The sequence below is a fragment of the Equus przewalskii genome, chromosome 6 (genome assembly GCF_037783145.1).
Source record: "Equus przewalskii isolate Varuska chromosome 6, EquPr2, whole genome shotgun sequence".
NCBI lineage: Eukaryota > Metazoa > Chordata > Mammalia > Perissodactyla > Equidae > Equus > Equus przewalskii.
Window position 1 is genome coordinate 34873334 of NC_091836.1, and position 22018 is coordinate 34895351.

The 22018-nt window shown below is 44.6% G+C and overlaps 1 protein-coding gene across 2 annotated transcripts; it reads left to right on the plus strand.

The window, feature by feature from the left end:
- The first annotated feature begins 225 nt into the window (after positions 1–225).
- LOC103559743 (protein PIP-1-like) lies at positions 226–6105 on the plus strand. 2 transcript variants are annotated; one of them, XM_070623388.1, is made up of 5 exons: positions 520–668; positions 1072–1141; positions 1330–1410; positions 4605–4718; positions 5499–6105. In XM_070623388.1, exons 3-5 carry the CDS (start codon positions 1350–1352, stop codon positions 5621–5623), a joined length of 300 nt encoding a protein of 99 aa, XP_070479489.1. In that variant the 5' UTR covers positions 520–668; positions 1072–1141; positions 1330–1349; the 3' UTR covers positions 5624–6105. The 2 variants fall into 2 exon arrangements, with proteins under 2 accessions (XP_008531694.1, XP_070479489.1); XM_008533472.2 differs by lacking the exon at positions 1072–1141 and having other exon boundaries at positions 226–668.
- The last annotated feature ends 15913 nt before the right edge of the window (positions 6106–22018 follow it).

The following is a 22018-nucleotide window of genomic DNA, read 5'->3' on the forward strand; positions in this document are numbered from 1 at the left end:
GTCTACAGATCTCCTCATGACACCATTCCAGAAGGGGAACCCTCCACTGGATGTAATCAAGCATCCAGAACAGAAAAGAAAACTTTATTGAGAAAGAAATAGATTCAAACAAAGTCAAAGGTGGGTTACTTATAGCATAGATTGTAAAGATCTGGGGAGCAATACTTTGCTTTCCTCCTGTTTGCCAAAACATGACAAAAGAAATGCAGATGTGTTTCTGTACAGAGTTCATTGACCTCCCCGCCTTCCAAGGACACTGCGCCTGGGCCCTACACAAAGGAATGTGTCTGGGCTGGGGGCCAAAGATGGCCACTTCGGCCCTGACTCTAAGGCACAAGTTACAAAGAATATGTCCTGCGTCATATTCCTTTCTGGGCTGGCCTCCCCGACAGGCACCTGACAGGACTTTAGAAACATCCTATCCGTGGGAACAAAATATATAGAAGCACCCCATGCGTGGGAACAAGAAGAAATAACTCAAAGTATCCAAATGTCTGAAACCCTGAGTCAGAACCTAGAGAAACCTTAGGATAAAAGAGAGTCACAAGCATAGAGCAATTGGGAGTCTCACTTAGGAAAAGACGCTTTGCTTCAGACCTGGACAATCGGCACTCCCACGCACCGTACAAACTACTGGGACTTCCCTGGCTGATTGTGGTGTGGATGTTGTAAGTACCGATTTGTTGTTCCCCTTTATCCTGGCTCCTCGTTCTGTTTCCCTTTATCAATAAACTTTGATTGCTTAAACAACCAAGTAGGTTTGGTGGTACCTGTCATTCCTAGCCCTTTGAGGCTGTGGACAACAGTTTCCTTTCCAGGAAATGAAACAAAACTACCATCAAAATCTATTATGTTTGGGCCTGCACTTTACAAAAGTCTCCGCATATGTTTTTTTTCTGTGTTTATTTTCATAGGAGAATATCTCTTCTAGGAGTATCTTTATTCACACCATACTTCAGCATTTCCATTATATATAGCAAACCTCTTTAGATGGTTTCACATTCACTAACTCACTTGAATTTCCTAAACCCTTAGGCTATGTAAGTCAGACTTTATTCTTCCATTTTACAGTCGTGAAATTCAGACAGAAAAGAGTGAGCTCTTCTCACATGACTCAGCTCCCTCGATAGGGCCAGTGGAGGTGAGCAGGGTCAGCAATGTGGGGAGGAATGCAGGACCCTGGCTCCTTCAGGCACTCTGTGCCCTGGGGAAGTGCAGCCCTTGGCCTGGGCTGCCATTGGCTGGTCCTCCCAGCCTGGGGTTCTAAAGCTGGGATTCTCAGAGGCTCTTGATGCCTCCAGTTCTGTCATGTCTCCTGCCAATCCTTAGGACTGAAGCCAAACTCAGAGATGGGTAAGCACCTCCTGCTGCCACTGGTCATCCTGTCCTTGCTGCTGGGCTTCCTGCAAGGTGAGCTGGGGGAGCATATGGGAGGGCAGTGGGACTGAGGAGACCCTGGGTGAGTGGCGGTTCACATGTCCAGGAACCACTTCTCTCTTTGACTCTCTATCAGCCTACCTTGTCAGTAGAATGCACAGCACGTGAGATTGCCAAATAGGTTATGGTTGATCTGGGAAGTTTTCCTTTTGTAGGGATAGATTTCAATGTCTTTCTGCTTGTAAATTTGTTTTTCAGAATTTTGCTAGTTAAATACTTTTGGAAGCTAAAGTGTTTGGGTACTCTATTTGTTGAATATTATAAGATTTGGAGTTTTCTTGTAGAAACAGGATGGGCCCTCACCAAAATTTGATTCAGATGTCAACACTGAAGATGCCAAGTCTTGACATGCACCAAGAGGGTATTAAAACTTTATTGCTTAACTAGTGAAGCTACCTGGGGAGAGGAGGGCTTGCCTCCAGGCTGGTCTTAAGATGGCGTGAGGGGGCAGGGAAAGCAGGCTGGCTTGGGATTCAAGTGCTCATTAGGCAGAGAGGCAGGGTGAGGGCTGCTGCACGCAGACAGGGGCTTGTGTGGTTTGAAACTCCCACCACTGGCAAAGGAGGGAGCTCCTGGGGCCCAGATGTGGGCAGAGGAGGTGAGTCTCAGAGCTGTCAACTATCAAACATCAAAATAATGGAGTCGGACACTTTATTACATGAATAAAACATAGGGGACTCTTTCATCAAGTGGTCAATACCGTTGTAGGCCACTTGCCCTGAATCACAAAATAGTTCCTCAAAGGCTCAAACATTTTAAAAATCTGATGGATGACAGGGAACAGGGAGAAAGATTGCTGAACAGTATATTTTATTCCACATCACCTTCCTCACAAAACCTTTATAGTTATTCCACCTGTGTGCGTGTATACGTACATATATAGATATATAGAGAGATATATACAGTCATTTATATCTGATACACACACACACATATATATATATATACATGCAGACACACAGACACACAACACTATCATACTTGTTTGGACAGAATTGGGACACAATTAAAAATTATGTATTCACCACAATCAACTATAAGTGTATTTGCGTTCCATAGATTCTCAGTCGAGTAAGACGTTGTTTCTGCTGCAATGTTATGCTCCACCAGCATTTGTATTTATACTATCACCATGAAAATCAATGATTTTATGTTCAATGTGGACTTCTTAAACTGAATTTTCTAGCACTCACAAAAGGTCAGAAGTTTCCCCTTCTACAGAATACATTTCCACTGGTTTTATTTGGTTCCATGGATTCGTTGAAATTGGAATGATCTTTGGCAGTAACTAGAATCATTTGTTTGCAACGTTCTTCTCCTGCAAATGGAATCAGCCTGCTAATAGTCAGCGTTTCTTTTCTTGTATATTTACAGGAAGACTTGGAATAAAAACTATGCTAAATAAATTTAGAAGAACACTCATATGATCTAAATAAAAATTTATCATTTTAGTTGATGTTCGCCAGAATCTGACTCTGAGAGAAAGATAACAGTAAAATGCGTTTGTCTGGAAGGTAGTCCCAGGAAATACCTGCATGGGGAGTGAGGAAGAAGAACAGGGAAGGGAAGGAAGCTGATAAAGGATGTGTCATCGAGCTAGACAGCAGGGTGGGCAAGTGGAGCTTCACCCTGCGGGGACATTCTGAGGACAGGGCAGAGCCAGCCTCAAGCTACCCCAACTCAGGGGTGAGAAAGTTGGAGCATCATTCACCAGTATCCCCCACTGTGCTTGGAGAGAGATGTGTCCAGGGCTCCTGCTCTCTAATATTCCAGCTTGCCCTGGGTGCAAGGGAGTGTGCTCCCACCGCCCCCTGTGGACGTGCAGGTGTTGCAGGAGCAGCCTTCAGCGCCTGGAGGTGGAGGTGAGGGGTCGGGGGAGGGGATGCTCAGGCATCTGCTTCAGTCAGTGATGCAGGATTCAGCTGCTGCAGCTGCACATGCCCTTGTTGTTCCTTGAACGGAACAAGCTGACTCCATCTCAGACCCTTTGCACTTGCCCCTGTATCTTCCCGCAGCCAGTTTCCCAACTGCTCAGGGTTGTTTCAACAATCAACTTCTTTCTTTAAATCATCAAACTTCGAGTCTATTAAGCCTTCAGCAAACATTGCGGCGCACCCTGTCTAAAGTAACAGCCCCCCACCTCACCCACTGTCTCTGTCATGTGTCCTCAGTCTTCCATTCTTCAGGAGTCACTGGGACCTGAAATAATCTTTCTCATGTGTTCATTGTCAGTCATTCTCCCAATTTCTTGCTGAGTGTTTACGTAAATAAGTGAAACGTATGTTTCATCCTCCCTTTCATCATCTTTCTGAAGCCCTGGAATAGTGCCCAGCACATAGCAGGGGCCCAGTGCTTGCTGAATCCCTGCATGGGTGAGCTGGGTGCTCCCCCCAAGGCTGTGGAAGAGTGAGGAGCTGCAGCCCCAGGGCAAACATTTGTGGGTGATGCTCACAGCTCCCTCCCTCCATCTTCTCCTTTCCTCAGTCTTCCACTGTCTGCCTCATCCTGCTCCTTCTGATCTTCTCTTTTACTTCCCATCCTCCATCGCTCTCTTCCTTTCTCTCCCTTCCCCACCCCAATCAGAGCCCTTTTTAGACTGAGTCCCATGGTTCTCCTAAGCAGCTCTATGTTGGGGATGAAAAGGGAGAGTGGAGGGTGCCAGCCCTGATTGGAGGAGGGTGAGGAGGGGCCTCGTGGTGCTGCAGGGAGGATGGAGTGGGGGTGGGCTGTCCTGATTCTACACCGACTCCAACACTTCACTTGCTGTTCCCCTGCAGATGCCGTTCACATGGGATATATTTTGAATGGTGTCCCCTGGTGTTGCGCCACAGGGCAGCCCTGGGGTGGGGTGATGATCAGTTGGCGAGTGGGGTCAGGTGAGCTGCAGTGCAGCCCTTGACCTTCTTCCTCCGGCAGCACAGTCCATCCCTGGGAGTCGAGGGGGATTCTGTCTGTACTGGGCACAGACCCTGCACCCAGAGGCATGCGGGCCTCCTCCAAGGTATAAGCCAAGCACAGAGACATCACACCAGGCTTTCAGCACATTCAGCAGGTGGCGGGAACTGATCATTGTCCAGCCTGAGTCTGGGACAGAGTGTGTGCTCCCTCCCCTGACCAGTGGGGAGACTGGTCCAGAAGAGCCTCATTCTGCTGGTTTTACTTTCCAGCTCTTTACTGCTTTCATTGTGATCGAGTCAACGCCAGTGGGGTTTGCGTGAGTGGGGAAAGATTCTGCGAGACCACGGCAACCGAACAGTGCTATGTGAAGAAGGTCTATGAAGGTAGGGGGGTCCTAAGAATTCTCCTTGGGTGACCTTTGCCTGAGGGTTGGGTTGGTAGCTTGTATTCAAGGTAGAGTGCGGTATGAACCACCTATGGGACCACCTGGGAGCCTGGGCCCCAATGACAAGTCATGTCGCTATTAGACCTGGAAGGTGGGCCCTCGGGATCCCTGGGAGCAGGAGCAGCTTAGGCTGGGCGTTGGTTTCCTTTTTTATCTAAACTAGTGAAGCAGTATCAGCTGGTTCTGGTGCTCTGCTGCTACTGCCTGTCAATTGGGCTGATGGCGTGTAAAAGGAAAAACAGCAATTTTCTGTTTAGCTCCTGAGGGTGACTGGAATTGGGCTGCTCAAATTCCCCAGAGTAGTTGTGAATGTGGTGGAATTTTTGGGAGCTGGGGACCGAAGTCAGAAGAGAGGGGTTGAGGAGGGTGAGTAGGGCAATTTCTATTCCTCCCCTCTGCCCTCTCTTGTGTGGGGAGGTGCATTGAACCCTAGTATACTGAGCCCTCAGAGCTCTCCTAGGGACGCCCACTAGGAGGCCCAACCTCAAGAATCTTAATCTCAGGAGGAAGATAGTCATCCCTACTCAAGAGCATGAGTTCTTGATGGAATGTGCCATTTTCTCCTCATTCTTGATCAATTAGTTGATGCTTTGATTCAGTGCTTCATTTAGCAATATTTACTGAGTACAGGGTGCCCAGACATATGAGACCCCACACCCATGGATCTACAACGTGTGCTTCTGGGATCTCACTCACCTTCTTCTCTGCCTCTCTCTAGGTACCACCGTTTTGTTTGGATACCAGGGTTGTAAAAACCTATGTTTTCCTTTCATGGGCTGTAGTAATAAATATACTGTGGAATTGACATGCTGCAATAGCTCATCTTTTTGCAACAAGTTCTAAAGGCAGGACCCAGCTTTTGCCTTGATCTGGTGGATAAGGCAGATACGGCATATCTTTCAACTACCATAGTCTTCAAGACTCTTGTGACCTGAATATGGGCTCCCTCCAAGAAGTCTCAGACTAGTTCTGTTTTCAGGTCCCATTTCCTTTTCTTTCCCTCACTGCCAGATGCCACCGGGATATTCTTTAAAATCAAACTGGACATAGCTAGGTCCAAGAGTACCTTCTCCCTTTTCAGTCCCTGATTAAGAATCACATTGGTTGCTGCCTAAAAAGGCAGTGTTTGTGGGAGACTGTGATGCTTTTAATGCTGGGTGCTCTGGAGGCAGCAGCTGAAGGAAGAAGGAGAAACTTCCGAAGATGAAAAGGGTAGGAAGAGTGGGGTGGCCCTAAATGATGTATTAGCTGAGTGGGCTAGCTGCTGTAACAAAAATCTCTGAAATATCAATGGCTTAAAACAATAAAAAATGATTGCTGACTCATTTCACAGTTCAGCGATGTGGTGGTGGTTATTCAGGTACCCAAGCTCCTTCCAAGTGTTATGTCACCATCTTTCACACAGTCTTCAAGGTCTCCACAGAAGGGGAAGAAAGCATGGAGATTCTCACAGGGGCTTTTATGGCCAGAACTGGAAGTCCTGTATATCATTTCTGCCCACATTCTACTGTCACTTCACTCCATCAAAATTTCAATAAAGGTAATCTTGCAAGGTATAACCTTGCAATCTGCAATGTAATCTGGTGTTCCCAAGAAGAAAATGGATGGTTTGATGAACCAGTATATGGTGTCTCCCCTCATATGTTTCCCCTCAACTGCTCAGCCTTCTCAACTTGCATCTATAATATTTGAGCTCTCTTACAAAGGAAAGAATAACTCAGCCAATGAGCATTACAAAGCAAAATCTATTGATTAAATGTGAAAGGTTTATGACTTGACCAGGTTTCCCACTCGGATCCTCTCAGAGTCTCTCCCCATGGAGGCTGGAGGCCAGCCTGTCCCACTCATGCTCATTGGCCTGTCTGTGGCATCCAGTGCTCTTCTTTTCCTCTGGTTTCCATGTTGTTTCCCTCAGTGCTGCTCCAGGGGTCTCAGTGCTCTCTTTCCTGTGGGGACCTCCCTGAGAACCCCAGCATGCCTGTCAGTGATGTCATGTCCTCCTCCCAGAGCAGCCAGCCCTCAAGAGAGGTACTAGCCTCTATGATTCTCCATCACATGCTGTCCTTAAGGGACCAAGCAGACTGTTGGTGGTTCATCCTCATCTACAATTCCTGTCCTTCCCACTCATCACTTTGTGAAGAAAGCTTCTTTCAGCTTTCACCTGTAGATGCTTTTGTCACAGGACTCTGTAGGTGAGGGAAGACCTTTTCCTCCACTCACTTGTTTCTCTGGCTGGGGCCCTGCAAATTAGAATGACAGAAGACTGATTAAGAAGAGAACGACAGAAGTGTAATGATGATAGCATCACACATACATATGGGAGTACTCAGTCATGGGTAACTCAAAGCACTGATTAGAACCTGGGCTTATATAGCATCATAATCAAGAATGATAATTTTGTAGAGAGTGACAAGACAAGAGAAAAGGAGTGTAGGCTTTTAGGGATGACAAATTATGGGTAGGTAATAATATGTGGGAACTAATGTAAGATAAGGCCTGCTCAGTAAGGTTGTTTTATGTAGATTTCTCTGGGCAGAAAAGAATCTAGAGTTGCCTCTGGTGATTAAGCATCCTCCTGCCCTCCCTGGGAGAGAGGGTGAGGCCAGAGACTTTTTCTTGTATCTGCTTCTTCCAAACTGCCTTCATCTCAAAATAATCCTTCTGTCAAAGTGGCATATTTTGGGGTGAGATACTCTGATCTAAACTCTTCAACTCAAAATCATCCATGGGTTGGACAGAGTCAGAAAACTCACTGTTCCCTCTCTGCCTTTCTTCCTCATTACAATCCCAGGCACCTACCCCAAACTTCCTTTTCCCAGGGCTCCTCTCTGCCTATGCAAATTATTCCTGAGTTTTGATGCTGAGGGTGGAGCTGGAGTCATTAGCTGTGCACCTGAGTCTTGATTAAGCTCAGCAGGGGGCATCTGATATCTTTGTGGATTCAATTACCCATGAATCATTGTACAGATGCTGCACACTCTGATTTTAAACCCACTCAGTCTGATGTCAACTGGCATTTCTAACAAAACTCTTTATTCATCCACTGGGTGTTTCATTTCCTCAAGAAGTTTTCCCTCCTCAGAAAAAGTCTGGTTCTAATAGTGGTTATCACCTGGTAGTGGTGGCAGGATGGCCATGTTTGCCTCTGTATGGAGGTCAGGCCCAGGCTCACAACGTGCCGTGAACTGGGTGGGAGAGTGTGTTCTGACACATCCACTCAAGGGCCAAACCATGTGACCATTCCAACACTGTCTCCTCTGGTCTCAGTTGACTGGATCAGTGGCAGACACTTGACCAAAGCAGGATCAGTAAAATCTTGTCTCCTGGAAAATTTTATTGAATTTGAGATACCTATTCTCTCATATGATTAGACCTATAATACGAAACTCTGGTGGGGTGGGGTGCCATCTTCATCCATGTGATAGAGAATCGGAGAGAGTCCATCTGCAAAGACAGAAGACTGAAGCAAACATGAGAGAGCAGAGGCATCCATGTGTGAGAGAGCCTGAAGTTCTGACCTCTTTGTCGGTCTGGATTTCTGCATCCCATCTCCCACCCCCAGCTCAGGCCAGGAGAAATTCCTGACAAAGCTGTCCTTGATTGATCCAAGTTGTCATATTCATCCATTTGCTTGTTTCTTTCACTTGAGCTCCTTTGACTTGGGCTCGTGTTCGGAACTGTGAGAAAGTAGCTGCTAACAGCGGCTGAAAAAATCCCTACAATAAATAGCAAAACCCAGCACCTCCTGCAGAAACAGTCTTCCGCTGCCTGGTGGTGTAAGTGAACACGTAGGAAAATTGAATCCATTCATCTCTTTGGGAAATGCTGGGAGGAAAAGTCAGTGGGTGTCTGTACCTAGGACCTAGTTTTATAGGATGTCCCTCCTTCCTCAGAGCACTTTCCCCACTTAGGATTTATTTACCAAAAAGAAAGCACTGTGGAAAGGGTAAAACATTTTCATTCTATAGGAAAAACAGACTTGGAGGGGTGAGGAGGAGAGGCAGTGGATCCAGGGCTGAAATCTGTTGGATGAATTGCTTGATGTTAGAGCCATGACCTCCTCTCCACTCCCCAGGGAGCAGGAGTCAGTGTGGGAACAGCACCCAGGGGACTAGAGGTGCCCTCTATGTTGGCTGTCTCTCAGCACGTTTGATTGAAAACCCACGCGAGTTAATTTAGGTAAAGATGGTTCCCTGTCAGGGTACAGGAGAATTTCAGACACCAAGTGCAGAAACGTAAGTAAGCCTCATGGGAAGAGGGAATGTGCCAGGCAGCCATGTTTGGCATTGTACGTGTTTGGGGCATGAGGGTCAATCTAGGTGCTGTCACATGACTTTCAGGTAGAAGATCAGATTCTGCTTCATAAAAAACCTCTCTCTTACTCAAATTATCTTTTTGCCAAACCTTTCAGTCATTTCCTCTGTCCTCCTCTTTCTTGTGTCTGTAGGGTAGCTGCTTGTCCTACCTATTCTGAGGCAGGCATGATTCATGTTAATGCTGCCCACTCACCTGAGAAGAACCAGAGGGTATGTTCTGAACTCCCTCCGGTCATGGTGGGGTGAGGTGTTTTTAGTTGTTCCCTGAAACTTTCCTGCCGAATTTTGGAAACTTGCTTATTCCTAGAAAGGATTGTGGGCATATGGCCACGAAGAAAGAGAGTATTATGGTCTGAAATGCAATTTAGACATGGCTGACACCCTTTAAAAGAAAAGAATGGAAGAAGAGGAGGAGGAAGGAGCAGATTACTGAGCAAAACTGTCTATCAGCCCAGCCCAGCTTCTGGAACATAACTGACCGTTGGAATTGACTGCAGAGAGAGGTCAATTTCTGGATTTCTCAGAATTTCTACTGGAAAACTGGGAACTTAGAATTTTTCAGAGGGAAGTAACTAACTGGCAGATGAAGGAATTCCTGAAGGTGATGGATGAAGAGGAATCAGGAGGGGCTCCATCATAACTGCTTCGTTCTCTCATATCTGCAAAGTCCAATCTACAAATCCAACAACAGGAGAAGGTGTTTGTTAGTCAGGCACCCTGAGCAATGTTGTAAAGAGGATGGAGTCGTACCCCATGTACATGCAGGGGGTGGGGGGGCAGGGCCCACCTTCAGTCCATGAAGGTCAATTTCCTCTTCCACTCACCACCTTCCAGAGTACCACTGGCATTGAAGACTTCTTTCCCAAGCCCAAGTGTAAAGGGGGCTCTTCTCCAGCCTCTTCATCTCTCCATGATGCTCAGCTTTTCTGTGGAGCCAGGGCTTTTCTGACAATTACTCAATGAGAAAAGTCAGCCTGTTGTGCACAGTTGCCTGCTCTATGTTTTGGGAGATGAGTCCCAGTGGTTGAGTGGTATACACTTCGAGCTGGAGTAGAGCATTGGGGAAGGCAGGCTCTCAAAACCTGACTGGGTGCCTCACTGTTCACAAGGAACAAGCTGCTGCACACTCAAGGCCCCTCTTGTCTTTCCCATGGGCATTTCTGACTTGTCTTGTGTGTGGGTTGCGTGTGCTCCAAAGGCCAGAAAAGAGGTCTCAGGCACAGAGTGGGTAGGTGTTGGCTGTGAGCAGCCTTTGGGATGGAGAGGGAGTGCTGAGAGCAGGATGTGGACACGGCACCAACAGTGCCTGCTATACCCATGAGCTCATTCATGCCGCTACCTTTTCCCCCAAGGCTGCTTACTTCAGTCTTCTCAGTTCTGCCTCTTCCTAAGGGGCAAATAGGCTGCTCATATTCCATCTTAGTTTCTTCCCTGCGGTGGTCCGGAAAAGCACTGGCTTGAGTTTTGACAGGAAAATCTTGGAGTAAAGTGAGCCGGAGGGTGGTGGAATTCTCTTTAGAAAGAAGTAGAGTGCATATGGGATCTAATTCTGGCACAATGAATACCCACTTTTCATCCATGAACGTATGAATGATTTTTAAATAGTTCACCCCAAGCTGCATTTTGTTACCAAAGTTGTTCAATCTCAGTAAAATATATCCAGTTCTTGTGATTGTGTCTGCTCTTGGCATTTGTATCTTCAGGTGAAGTAGCCAATAGTAATACCAACAATATCAATCATCAGTTGCATAGATACAAAGCAGTACTTTTGCATGCATTGTATCATTTGACTCACAGCTCTGTGAGGGAGCTACTAATATTATTGCCATTTTATAGTTGAGGGAACTAAAGCCTAGAGAAGTGTAATAGGTTCCCAAAGGAATGGAAGCAGATTCCCACCCGGACACTCTGTCTCCAAAGTTCACAAAACTGCCTTCCCTTCCAAAAGTTAGAGATTGGAGCTGGGATAGGAAAACTTTCTCTCAAATGAAGCAGAGAGTAAATATTTTAGGCTCTGCTGGCTATATGGTCTCTGTTGTATGTATTCAACTCAGCCATTTGCAGCCCAAATGCCACCACAGAATACATGTAAATGCATGAGCTTGGCTGAGTCCTAACAGCACTTTATACATGGACACTAAAATTTGAATGTCCTAAAGTTTTCACATGTCACCAAATATTATTCTCCTGCTGAATTTTTCCAACCTTTAAAAAACGTAAGATCAGTGACATCAGCAACATGGTGGAGTGAGCAGTTTTCTTTGTCTCTCCTTCTTCTAACTACAACTAATTGGACATTCATTGGTCAAAAAAGGATATCCACACAGCATCTCAGGATGCCTGAAAAACCCATGCTGCTATACATCGGAAGTTGGATGGACTTCCCCCCAGGAGGAGGTGGAGATAGGTGAAAAGTCTCTGATGCCCAGACAGCCTAGTACCTGCTAGCAACTTTCTAGCAGCGTACACACACATAGCATCACCATGGCCCCAAGGGCAGGTGTGTGTGTGCATCGGTGGAGTGATGGTGGAAACGGGTGACTACAGCCCTACCTAAGCCCCCCATGATTGCCCCTTAGCCCAGTGGGAAAATCCATGACCCCACAGCAGCTGCAGGGAAATTCTCTACTCAGCATTAGTGGAGAGGCCCTGTCCAGCATTCAGAATATTGGGAGGCCCCGGGGCAGGAGGATCCCTGATGGCGCAGCAACCCACCAGCTGCCTCTGACTCACAAACTTCTGCTGTGGCCCAGAGGGGACAAGGGAGACCAAGTGAGTCTGTGTGAGTGGGCGGTGGCAGGTTGGAGTCCCAGCAAGCCTGCTCCGTGGTCCAGGGGGAAAATCCATAGTCCCACAGCAGCCACAGGGAAAGCCTCTGCACAGTGTTAGTGGAGAGGCCCTGCCCAGCAATCACAAGGCTAGAAGGCACTGAGGCAGAAGTAGAACAGCTGGGTGAGCTAACCACATACTGCAGTAGATAACCATATCTCTGCTGTGGCCCATAGTGGACAAGTGAGATCTTGTGGTCCCTGATGGTGACAGAGCTGCAAATCTAGGTGAACCTGCTCCCAGCCACTGTGAAAGCCCATAACACCACTGCAGACCCTAAGGAGGCAGTGTTTCTAGGTGGTCTGTGACAGTAGGCACCAACAACCTGAGGCTCCCTTGTGATTGCCCCCACAGCTGACAAGAGATTCCACAGGGCCACTGTGACCATGAGGAGGGGCCCAGGTCAGGTCAGCAACAGCTGACAGGGATCTTGGTCAGTGCAGATTACACAGCTGCTCGCCCCCCCCCCCCCCCCTCCAGTAGAAGCAAGCGGAAGCAGTAACTAAACTCTATCTCCATGTAGAGGCACAAACCCAAGCCATCAAGCAGTATGAAAAAAATACATTAAATCTCCAGAACAGAAGGAAAATGACAAAGTACCCAGAAAACAATCCCAAAGATACTGAAATCTATAACTTAAATGACAATGGATTCAAAATGGCCATCATTAAAAAACTCAATGAGATAAAAGAGAATACAGATAGACAACCCAATGAGTTCTGGAGCTATGTCACCAAAGAGGTTGATACTATAAAGAAGAACCAATGAGAAATATTGGAGATGAAGAACACAATGGAGGAGATTAAGAAAAATCTGGACTTTCTGAACAGTAGGGTCGATAATATGGAAGAAAGAATTAGCAATCTGGAGGATAGGAATATCGAAATGCTGCATATAGAGGAGGAGAGAGAACTAAGACTAAAAACAAATGAAGAAACTCTCCGAGAAATATCTGACTCAATTAGGAAATAAAACATAAGGATTATAGGTATTCCAGAGGGAGAAGAGAAGGAGAAGGGGGCAGAAAGCTTGTTCAAAGAAATAATGGCTGAGAAATTCCCAAACCTGGGGAGAGAGATGGGACTCCATGTGACAGAAGCTAATAGATCTCCAAACTTTATCAATGTTAAAAGACCAACCTCAAGGCATATAGTAGTGAAGCTCGCAAAAGTCAATGACAAAGAGAAAATACTAAGGGCAGCAAGGCAGAAGAAAATAACCTACAAAGGAACCCCCATAAGGCTGTCAGCAGATTTCTCAGCAGATACCTTACAGGCTAGAGAGAGTGGAACAATATATTCAAAACTCTGAAGGACAAAAACTTACAGCCAAGAATACACTATCCAGAGAAAATATCCTTCAAATATGATGGAGAAATAAAAACTTTCCCAGATAAACAAAATTTAAGTGAGTTCATCACCACAAGACCTACCCTACAAGAAGTGTTCAGGAAGACCATTACGCCTGAAAAATCAAAAAAAGGAAAGGGGCTACAAAACCCAGAGCTAAGGAGATAAGTAGAAAGACAAAATCAGAAACTTGAAGCTCTCCATCAGAGCAGGCTAGCAAAGGCTAAGCATAACATTAAAGATAAAAGGAAGGAAACACCAAGAATAAATATAATCTTGTCATTTTAACCACAAACTCACAACACAAGAAGGAAGAAAAAAAATCTGACAATAACAACCTAGAAGGGGAAGAGGAGAGGGATGGAACGGCTTAATCTAAGGAAATAAGAGGCTATCAGAAAATGGACTATCTCATCTATGAGATGTTTTGTACAAACTACATGGTAAGCACTAAACAAATAACAAGAATAAAGACACAAATTACAAATAAAAAGAAAGCCAATATAGAAATCTACCTACCTGAACTGGTAGTCCAAAAATCATGGGACAGGAAACAAAGGAAATGCAGGAGAACTGGAAAACAAGCGATAAAATGGCAGCGTTACGCCCCCACATTTCAATAATCACTCTAAATGTAAATGGATTGAACTCTCCGGTCAAAAGACACAGAGTGGCAGGATGGATTAAAGAACAAGACCCAAAAATATGCTGCCTCCAGGAAACACACCTCAGCCCCAAGACAAACACAGACTCAGAGTGAAGGGATGGAAGACTATACTCCAAGCTAATAATGAACATAAGAAAGCAGGTGTCGCCATACTTATATCAGACAAAGTAGACTTCAAAGCAAAACAGATAAAGAGAGACAAAGAGGGGCAGTTTATAATGATAAAAGGGATACTCCACCAAGATAACATAACACTTATAAATATATGCACCCAACACAGGAGCACCAAAATATGTAAAGCAACTATGAACAAAACTAAAAGGAGACATCAACAACAATACAATAACAGTAGGGGCCCTCAACACCCCATTAACACCAATTGATAGATCATCCAGACAGAAAATCAACAAGGAAATTATAGAATTAAATGAAAAATTAGACCAGATGGACTTAATATATATAGAACACTCCATCCAAAAACAGCAGGTTACACATTCTTCTCAAGTGCGCATGGAACATTCTCAAGGATAGACCATATCTTGGGAAACAAAGCAAGCATCAATAAATTCAAGAGGGTTGAAATAATAGGAAGCATGTTTTACGATCATAATGCTATGAAACTAGAAATGAACTACAAGAATAAAGCTGGGAAACGGGCAAAAATGTGGAGACTAAACAACGTGCTACTGAACAAACAATGGATTATTGAAGAAATCAAATACTATCTGGAGACAAGTGAAAATGAAAACATGCCATACCAACTCATTTGCGACACAGCAAAAGCAGTCCTAAGAGGGAAATTCATTGCAATACAGGCTCACCTCAATAAACAAGAAAAATCTCAGATAAGCAATCTCAAATGACACCTAACAGAATTAGAAAAAGAAGAACAAACAAAGCCCAAAGTCAGTAGAAGGAGGGAAATAATAAAAATTACAGTGGAAATAAATGAAATTGAAACAAAAAAGACAGTAGAAAGGATCAATGAAACAAAGAGTTGGTTCTTTGAAAAAATAAAGAAAATTGACAAACCCTTAGCCAGACTCACTAAGAAAAAAAGAGAAAAGACTCAAATAAATAAAATTAGAAATGAGAGAGGAGAAATCACAACGGACACCACAGAAATACAAAAGATCATAAGAGTATACTATGAAAAACTCTATGCCAACAAACTGAACAACCTAGAAGATATGGATAAATTCTTAGACTCTTACAACCTCCCAAAACTGAAGCAGGAAGAAAGAGAGAATCTGAACAGATCAATCACAAGTAAAGAAATTGAAAGAGTAATCAAAAACCTCCCCAAAAATAAAAGTCCAGGACCAGACGGCTTCTCTGGAGAATTCTACCAAACATTCAAAGACGATTTAATACCTATCCTTCTCAAACTATTCCAGAAAATTGAGGATGACAGAGCACTCCATAACACATTCTATGAAGCCAACATCACCCTGATCCCAAAACCTGACAAGGACAACACAAAGATGGAAAACTACAGGCCAATATCACTGATGAACATAGACGCAAAAGTCCTCAACAAAATTTTGGCAAACCGAATACAGCAGTACATTAAAAAGATTATACACCATGATCAAGTGGGATTTATACCAGGGACACAGGGATGTTTCAACATCCGCAAGTCAATCAATGTGATACACTACATTAACAAAATGAGAAACAAAAACCACATGATCATCTCAATAGATTCAGAGAAAACATTTGATAAGATCCAACATCCATTTATGATTTAAAAAAACCTCTCAATAAAATGGGTATAGAAGGAAAGTACCTCAACATAACAAAGGCCATATATGACAAACCCACAGCCAACATCATACTCAATGGGCAAAAACTGAAAGCCATCCCTCTGAGAACAGGAACAAGACAAGGGTGTCCACTCTCACCACTCTTATTCAAAATAGTACTGGAGGTTTTGGCCAGAGCAATTCGGCAGGAAAAAGAAATAAAAGGAATCCAAGTAGGCAATGAAGAAGTGCAACTCTCAATGTTTGCAGATAACATGATCTTATATATAGAAAACCCCCCAAAATCCATTGGAAAACTATTAGAAATAATCAATAACTACAGCAAAGTTGCAGGGTATAAAATCAACATACATAAATTAGTAGCATTTCTATACTCTAACAACGAACTAACAGAAAAAGAACTCAAGAACTCAATCCCATTCACAATCTCAACAAAAAGAATAAAATACCTTGGGGTAAATTTAACCAAGGAAGTGAAAGACCTATACAACAAAAACTACAGGACTTTCCTGGAAGAAATTGATGACGACATAAAGAGATGGAAAGACATTCCATGCACATGGATTGGAAGAATAAACATAGTTAAAATGTCCATACTACCTAAAGCAATCTACAGATTCAATGCTATCCCAATCAGAAGATAAGTGACAGTCTTTACAGAAATTGAACAAAGAATCCTAAAATTCATATGGGGCAGCAAAAGACCCCGAATTGCTAAAGCAATCCTGAGAAAGAAGAACAAAGCTGCAGGCATCACAATCCCTGACTTCAAAGCATACTACAAAGCTACAGTAATCAAAACAGCATGGTACTGGTACAAAAACCAGTGCACAGATCAATGGAACAGAATTGAAAGCCAAGAAATAAAACCACACATCTATGGACAGCTAACCTTCGACAAAGGAGCTGAGGGCATACAATGGAGAAAAAAAGTCTCTTCAACAAATGGTGCTGGGAAAACTGGACAGCCACATGTAAAAGAATGAAAATTGACCATTCTTTTTCACCATTCACAAAAAGAAACTCAAAATGGATCAAAGACCTAAAGATTAGACCTGAAACAATAAGTCTTCTAGAAAACAATATAGGCAGTACACTCTTTGACATCAGTATCAAAAGGATCTTTTCAGACACCATAACTCCTCAGACAAGGGAAACAATAGAAAGAATAAACAAAAGGGACTTCATCAGACTAAAGACCTTCTTCAAGGCAACAAAAAAGCAACCCATTGGTTGGGAAAAAATATTTACAAGTTGTATATCTGACAAAGTGTTAAACTCCATAATGTATAAAGAACTCACCCAGCTCAACAACAAAAAAACCAAACAACCCAATCAAAAGATGGGTAGGGGACATGAACAGACATTTCTCCAAAGAAGATATATGGATGGCCAATAGACACATGAAAAGATGCTCATCATCACTAATCATCAGGGAAATGCAAATCAAAACTACACTAAGATATCACCTTATGCCTGTTAGAATGGCAAAAATAACCAAACCAAAAAGTGACAAATGTTAGAGAGGTTGTGGAGAAAAACGAACGCTCATACACTGTTGGTGGGAATGCAAACTGGTGCAGCCACTACGGAAAATAGTATGGAGATTTCTCAAAAAATTAAAAATAGAAATACCATATGACCCAGCCATCCCACTACTGGGTATCTATCCTAAGAACCTGAAATCAGCAATTCCAGCAGTCCCACGCACCCCTATGTTCATCGCAGCATTATTTACAATAGCCAAGACGTGCAAGCAACCTAAGTGCCCATCAACTGATGATTGGATAAAGAAGATGTGGTATATATATACAATGGAATACTACTCAGCCACAAAAAAGGATAAAATCGTCCCATTCACAACAACATGGATGGACCTTGAGGGTATTATGTTAAGTGAAATAAGCCAGATAGAGAAAGATGAACTCTGTATGACTCCACTCATAGTGGAAGTTAAACATATAGACAAAGAGAACTGATTGGTGGTTACCAGGGGAAATGGGGGATGGGGGGAGGGCACAAAGGGTGAGGTGGTGTACCTACAACATGATTGACAATAATGTACAACTGAAATTTCACAAGGTTGTAAACTATCATAATCTTAATAAAAAGTTAAAAAAAAACACAACAAAACATAAAGCCATCCTTAGGTCATGGAGCATCCAAAAGCAGGCAGGGAGCTGGGCTTGTCCTTGAGGCCACAGGTGCGGATCCCTGTCTTAGAGTGCTCCTGGTGCCATGTGGGACAAAGAGATGAAGGATGGGTAGAACCTCAAGAGTTCAAAATCTGTGTCAGCATCTGAAATGACTGGAGGAGAAGGGGCCTTAGATGTCATCTGGTGAACCTGCTCTGTACTGATGAGGAAAATGAAGCCTACGGAGGTAAACACCAAGTGCACAGAGCTGGAGGTTTTCTGGATAAAGCTTTTCTCATTACCAAACATGACACTGACTTTTGGAAAATTAACAGTTAGCAAAGCAGGATACAGGTAATGAAGTTGTGATCTTCTCAGCGTTGACTATGTGTATATGTTGTGGGAGTTGAGAGAAAAACTAAGGGTGTGGCCCCAAGAAACCATGGATCAGCTCCATGGGAGGTCTGTGGGTTTGGAGGGTGTGTCATGTCTCCGGCACTCTACCGGGAGCTTGCGTTGACAGAGGGAAAGGAGGAGGGGTCAAATTAGCGTCTTCCTGAGAACCATGTACAGAGTGAATTTGATGCCATCGTGTGGAGCAGGGAACAGAGAAGGTAGACTTTATCTCTTCCACTGGCCCAGGGGAAAGCTGATATGAGAGTTAAAGGAAAAGGTACTGTCTCATTAAAACCCAAACCAGAACCCTAAACTATTTCAGCAGCTAAGAATCCTTGGAAGAGAAGCTCCAGCTGAGGGTCGCAAAGGCACTGAGTGAGGGAAAGCAGTATGTATGAAGGATCAGTGAATATATCAGTCTATACAGAGACATAGATTGTCTTCCCAATGCCCTTCCCAGAAGGTTTAATTTGTAGGTACAATAGAGGAGAGCATTTCCTAAAAAGGCAAAGGATGAAGTGATGCAGAATGAGACTCTGATGTTTACAAAGCAGAAGATAGGGGACTTTTAGAGCAGCCACTAGTCTAGAGAGTCTCCCAGTTACCATTTTCCCTGGTGAACGTGAAGGGAAGAAGGTGGGGAGAAGGGCATGCACAAGGGACGGTGGAGGCAGAGAACTGCTCTTGTCATCTTCTCTTTCTTTGCTGCGTCATGGTGGACTGAGCAGCTGGGATAGGAGGTGGGTGGGTAGTTCATCAGTTCAGCTCGCTTTGGCCATCTGCACTGACTGCCCCTAAGCCCTGAGTTCCTCTCCTTAGGCTCTTCTTCCAGGTCCTGGTATTTCTAAACAACCTCATTATGAGCAGATGGTCCTGCAGGTGTTAAACTGCAATTTCTCACAAAGGACGCCCAAAGAGTCTCCCTAGAAGTCTTCCCATGCACTGGAATTTCTAGTGGTTTGGTGCCCCAAGGCTGATGTGACCAAGTGTGACCAGAAAAGTTCCGGGAAAGAAATTTGGAAGATGTGAGACCTTAGCTATATGTTCATTGGGCTTGTACAAGATGAGGGTAGGGTCAACATCGCCTCTCTCCCTTAACCCTGATGAGACTGTCAGGAGGCCTGAGCACCAGAGACAGCTGAAGAATGGTTTAAGGGCACAGGGGTTGTGAGTGGAATATATTGGACAAGTTGGGGGATTTTCTGGAGGAGAACAAGACGTGACCCACCATTAAGAGAGTTGCGGCTTCTTTATTGGTTTTTGTTGTCTTTGAGTACTTGGTTAGTTGTGAGCCGAAGACAATTTACCAACTAAAAGACCATTTCTAGTCCTCTATTTTTAAATTTCATGTGAGAAAGATAAGGAAGCCGTGAGTTTTTTTGGGTCTGTAACTTCCGGTACGAACCAGGAACAAGTCCTATTTGTTCATAAGGGTGAGTTGGGGATAAGATTTGGCAGCATTATAGTGCAGTGTCTAAGCTCATGGCTCTGGAGACAGACTGACTTTGGGCTGAGTATGAGCTCTACCGTTTAAAAATTGCATGACTAGAAAAGCTACTTAGCTTCTCTAAGCCTCAGTTTCCCTTCCTGTAAAAGATTCTTGGAGTACTTACTCCATAGGCTTGTTATGAGAGTTCATTGACACAATGCACACGAAGTTCTCAGCACAGTGCCTGGCACACAGTAAAGCTTCAATGCCAAGTTCAGGTATCTGAGTGTGTGCAGGATGGGATTAGTGCCCCAATAGGAGGAGGGAGAGACACCAGAGCCCGGCCTCTCTCTGCCTGGGTGGGACACAAGGAGAATCTACAACCTGGGGAAGGACACTCTGCAGCACCTGACTGTGCTGGCACCCTGATCTTAGACTGCCAGCCTCCAGAAACGAGAGCAATAAATTTGTGTTGGTTAAGCCTCGCAGTCTAAGGCATTTTGTCACAACAGCCTGAGCTGACTAAGACAGCAGTCAAAAACCTGGTGGCATAAAAGTCCCAGTAAACCCCCAGACTCTCAAAACCCCTGTGGACACAAATGCCTCTTGTTATTTTGGAGGAAAAGATGAATTTAGAAAAGGGAGTAAGTTCCTGTGGGGTGGGTGTGAGCACAGGTGTGAGGGAAGCTGTGGAAGGTGAGAAGCTGTGAGGTCACGAGTCCAGGGGAAGGTAGAATTTTGAAGCCAAGAGAGACCACGAGAGAGAAAGTAAGTGCTGCCTACACCCACATGCACGGATGCAGAATTTCCAAACAGACAGGGGGCTTCCTGGGGAGGGGAGAGCAGGACCAGGGCAGAGGCACCTGGACTAGTCTGTGGTTCCCAACTGGCTCCACCTGCAGAAACTGAGTCCTGTGGACAACGGATGCCCATCCAGGCAGCTCCTGCTGAAGGACAGATGTCACAGAAATGGCTGTTCCCTGAGGAAGTACATGCCAGGACTGCAGAGGAAGATTTAGAGTCGAGCGGCACTTCTCTACAAAGAGGATGCAGAATTGGCAGGTCTCTGAAGCTGAGAGGTGAAGGGGACCAAGAGGAAGGCTCCCAGCAAGCTGAGAGCTGGGCCTTCCAGCTCAAAATGCCCAAACAGCCCCCACAGGAAGGAGGAAAATCCTCTGAAAAGTGATGTGAGCACATCGTCTGCCCAGTGCAGTGCCACAGGTGCTGCTGATCATTGAGTCAGGCGGAACCTGTGCCTTCAGCTGCAGAGGCTGCATGCAGGGCGCAGTCTTGCTTCAGTTTGTTCTGACTCTGTGAGAGCTAAGCTTCCTCCACCTGTCCCCAACTATGACTTCTTAGATCACTGAGATGAACATGGGAGGAGGACAAGGAGATTGATAGGAAGGTTGACTGCTCCCATCTGGATGGAGCAGAGAATAGAACTCACAGCTCCGACCTCGGGAGTCTGAGCTGCAGACCCACAAGGCCCCTGGAAGTGAGGATGCGCAGCTATTTCATATCTCCTGAGGGCTCCCTAGCTGAGACCCCAGGTCGGTCCCCTGGACAAGCTCTCTCGTTATCACAGATGTGAGTCAGGCACCACACATACAGTAGTTGTCACCAAACAGCAGTTGTCTGTTGTCCCACATGCCTCACTTTGTTTTTTCAGGAAACAGAAACCTGAAGATGAAGGCACAGCTAACATGTGAAACTTTTCTCCATTTCTATTTATTTATTTATTTGTGTGTGTGATTGTTTAGTGCTGCTGAAGGCTAAGAATTGGAATAGATGGCCCTTTGCCTTGGTAAAGATGTTTTGCATAACGTCAGCACCTAGTGGCTGACTTTTGACCAGCACTTACTTGTGGCAGGCACAATCTCATATTATCTTAATGTTGCCACTGAGTAGGTTTTGTTATACACCTGTTACTCTTGAAGCAGAGAGATTGAAGAGTTCATTCAAAGTTGTGACCAGAAAATCAGGTAAAGAAAGGGTTACTGAGGATCTGATCAACAACTAACATGGTCTGTCAAAGGGTTTTCAGACAGGAAGAAGCTATGTGTTCTGTTTTGCAGAAATTGAAGTCTCTGTTTCGCAGATGTTGGTATCTTACAGAGAAACTCAGGTATTTGTAGCAAGACTCCTGCAAAGTGTTCTCTCTCCAAGTGTCCTTATGTTACCTTAAACTCATTAGCATCTTAAATTCTCCTCCTCTGGGAGGGTCCGAGTAGCTGCTTTCAGATCCTGTGATGTATGTATCAGCATGTGTACCCGCCACCCATGTGCCTTGAATAAGCACAGTTGTTACACACTTGTTACAAATAAACCTGTTATCCTCTGCTCTCTTGTGT

Coding starts and splice junctions, on each gene's coding strand:
- LOC103559743 (XM_008533472.2), top strand. CDS start 1,350: ATGGGTAAGCACCTCCTGCTGCCACTGGTCATCCTGTCCTTGCTGCTG. Junction 1,411..4,604: donor GCTGCTGGGCTTCCTGCAAG/GTGAGCTGGGGG, acceptor TTTACTTTCCAG/CTCTTTACTGCTTTCATTGT. Junction 4,719..5,498: donor TGTGAAGAAGGTCTATGAAG/GTAGGGGGGTCC, acceptor GCCTCTCTCTAG/GTACCACCGTTTTGTTTGGA.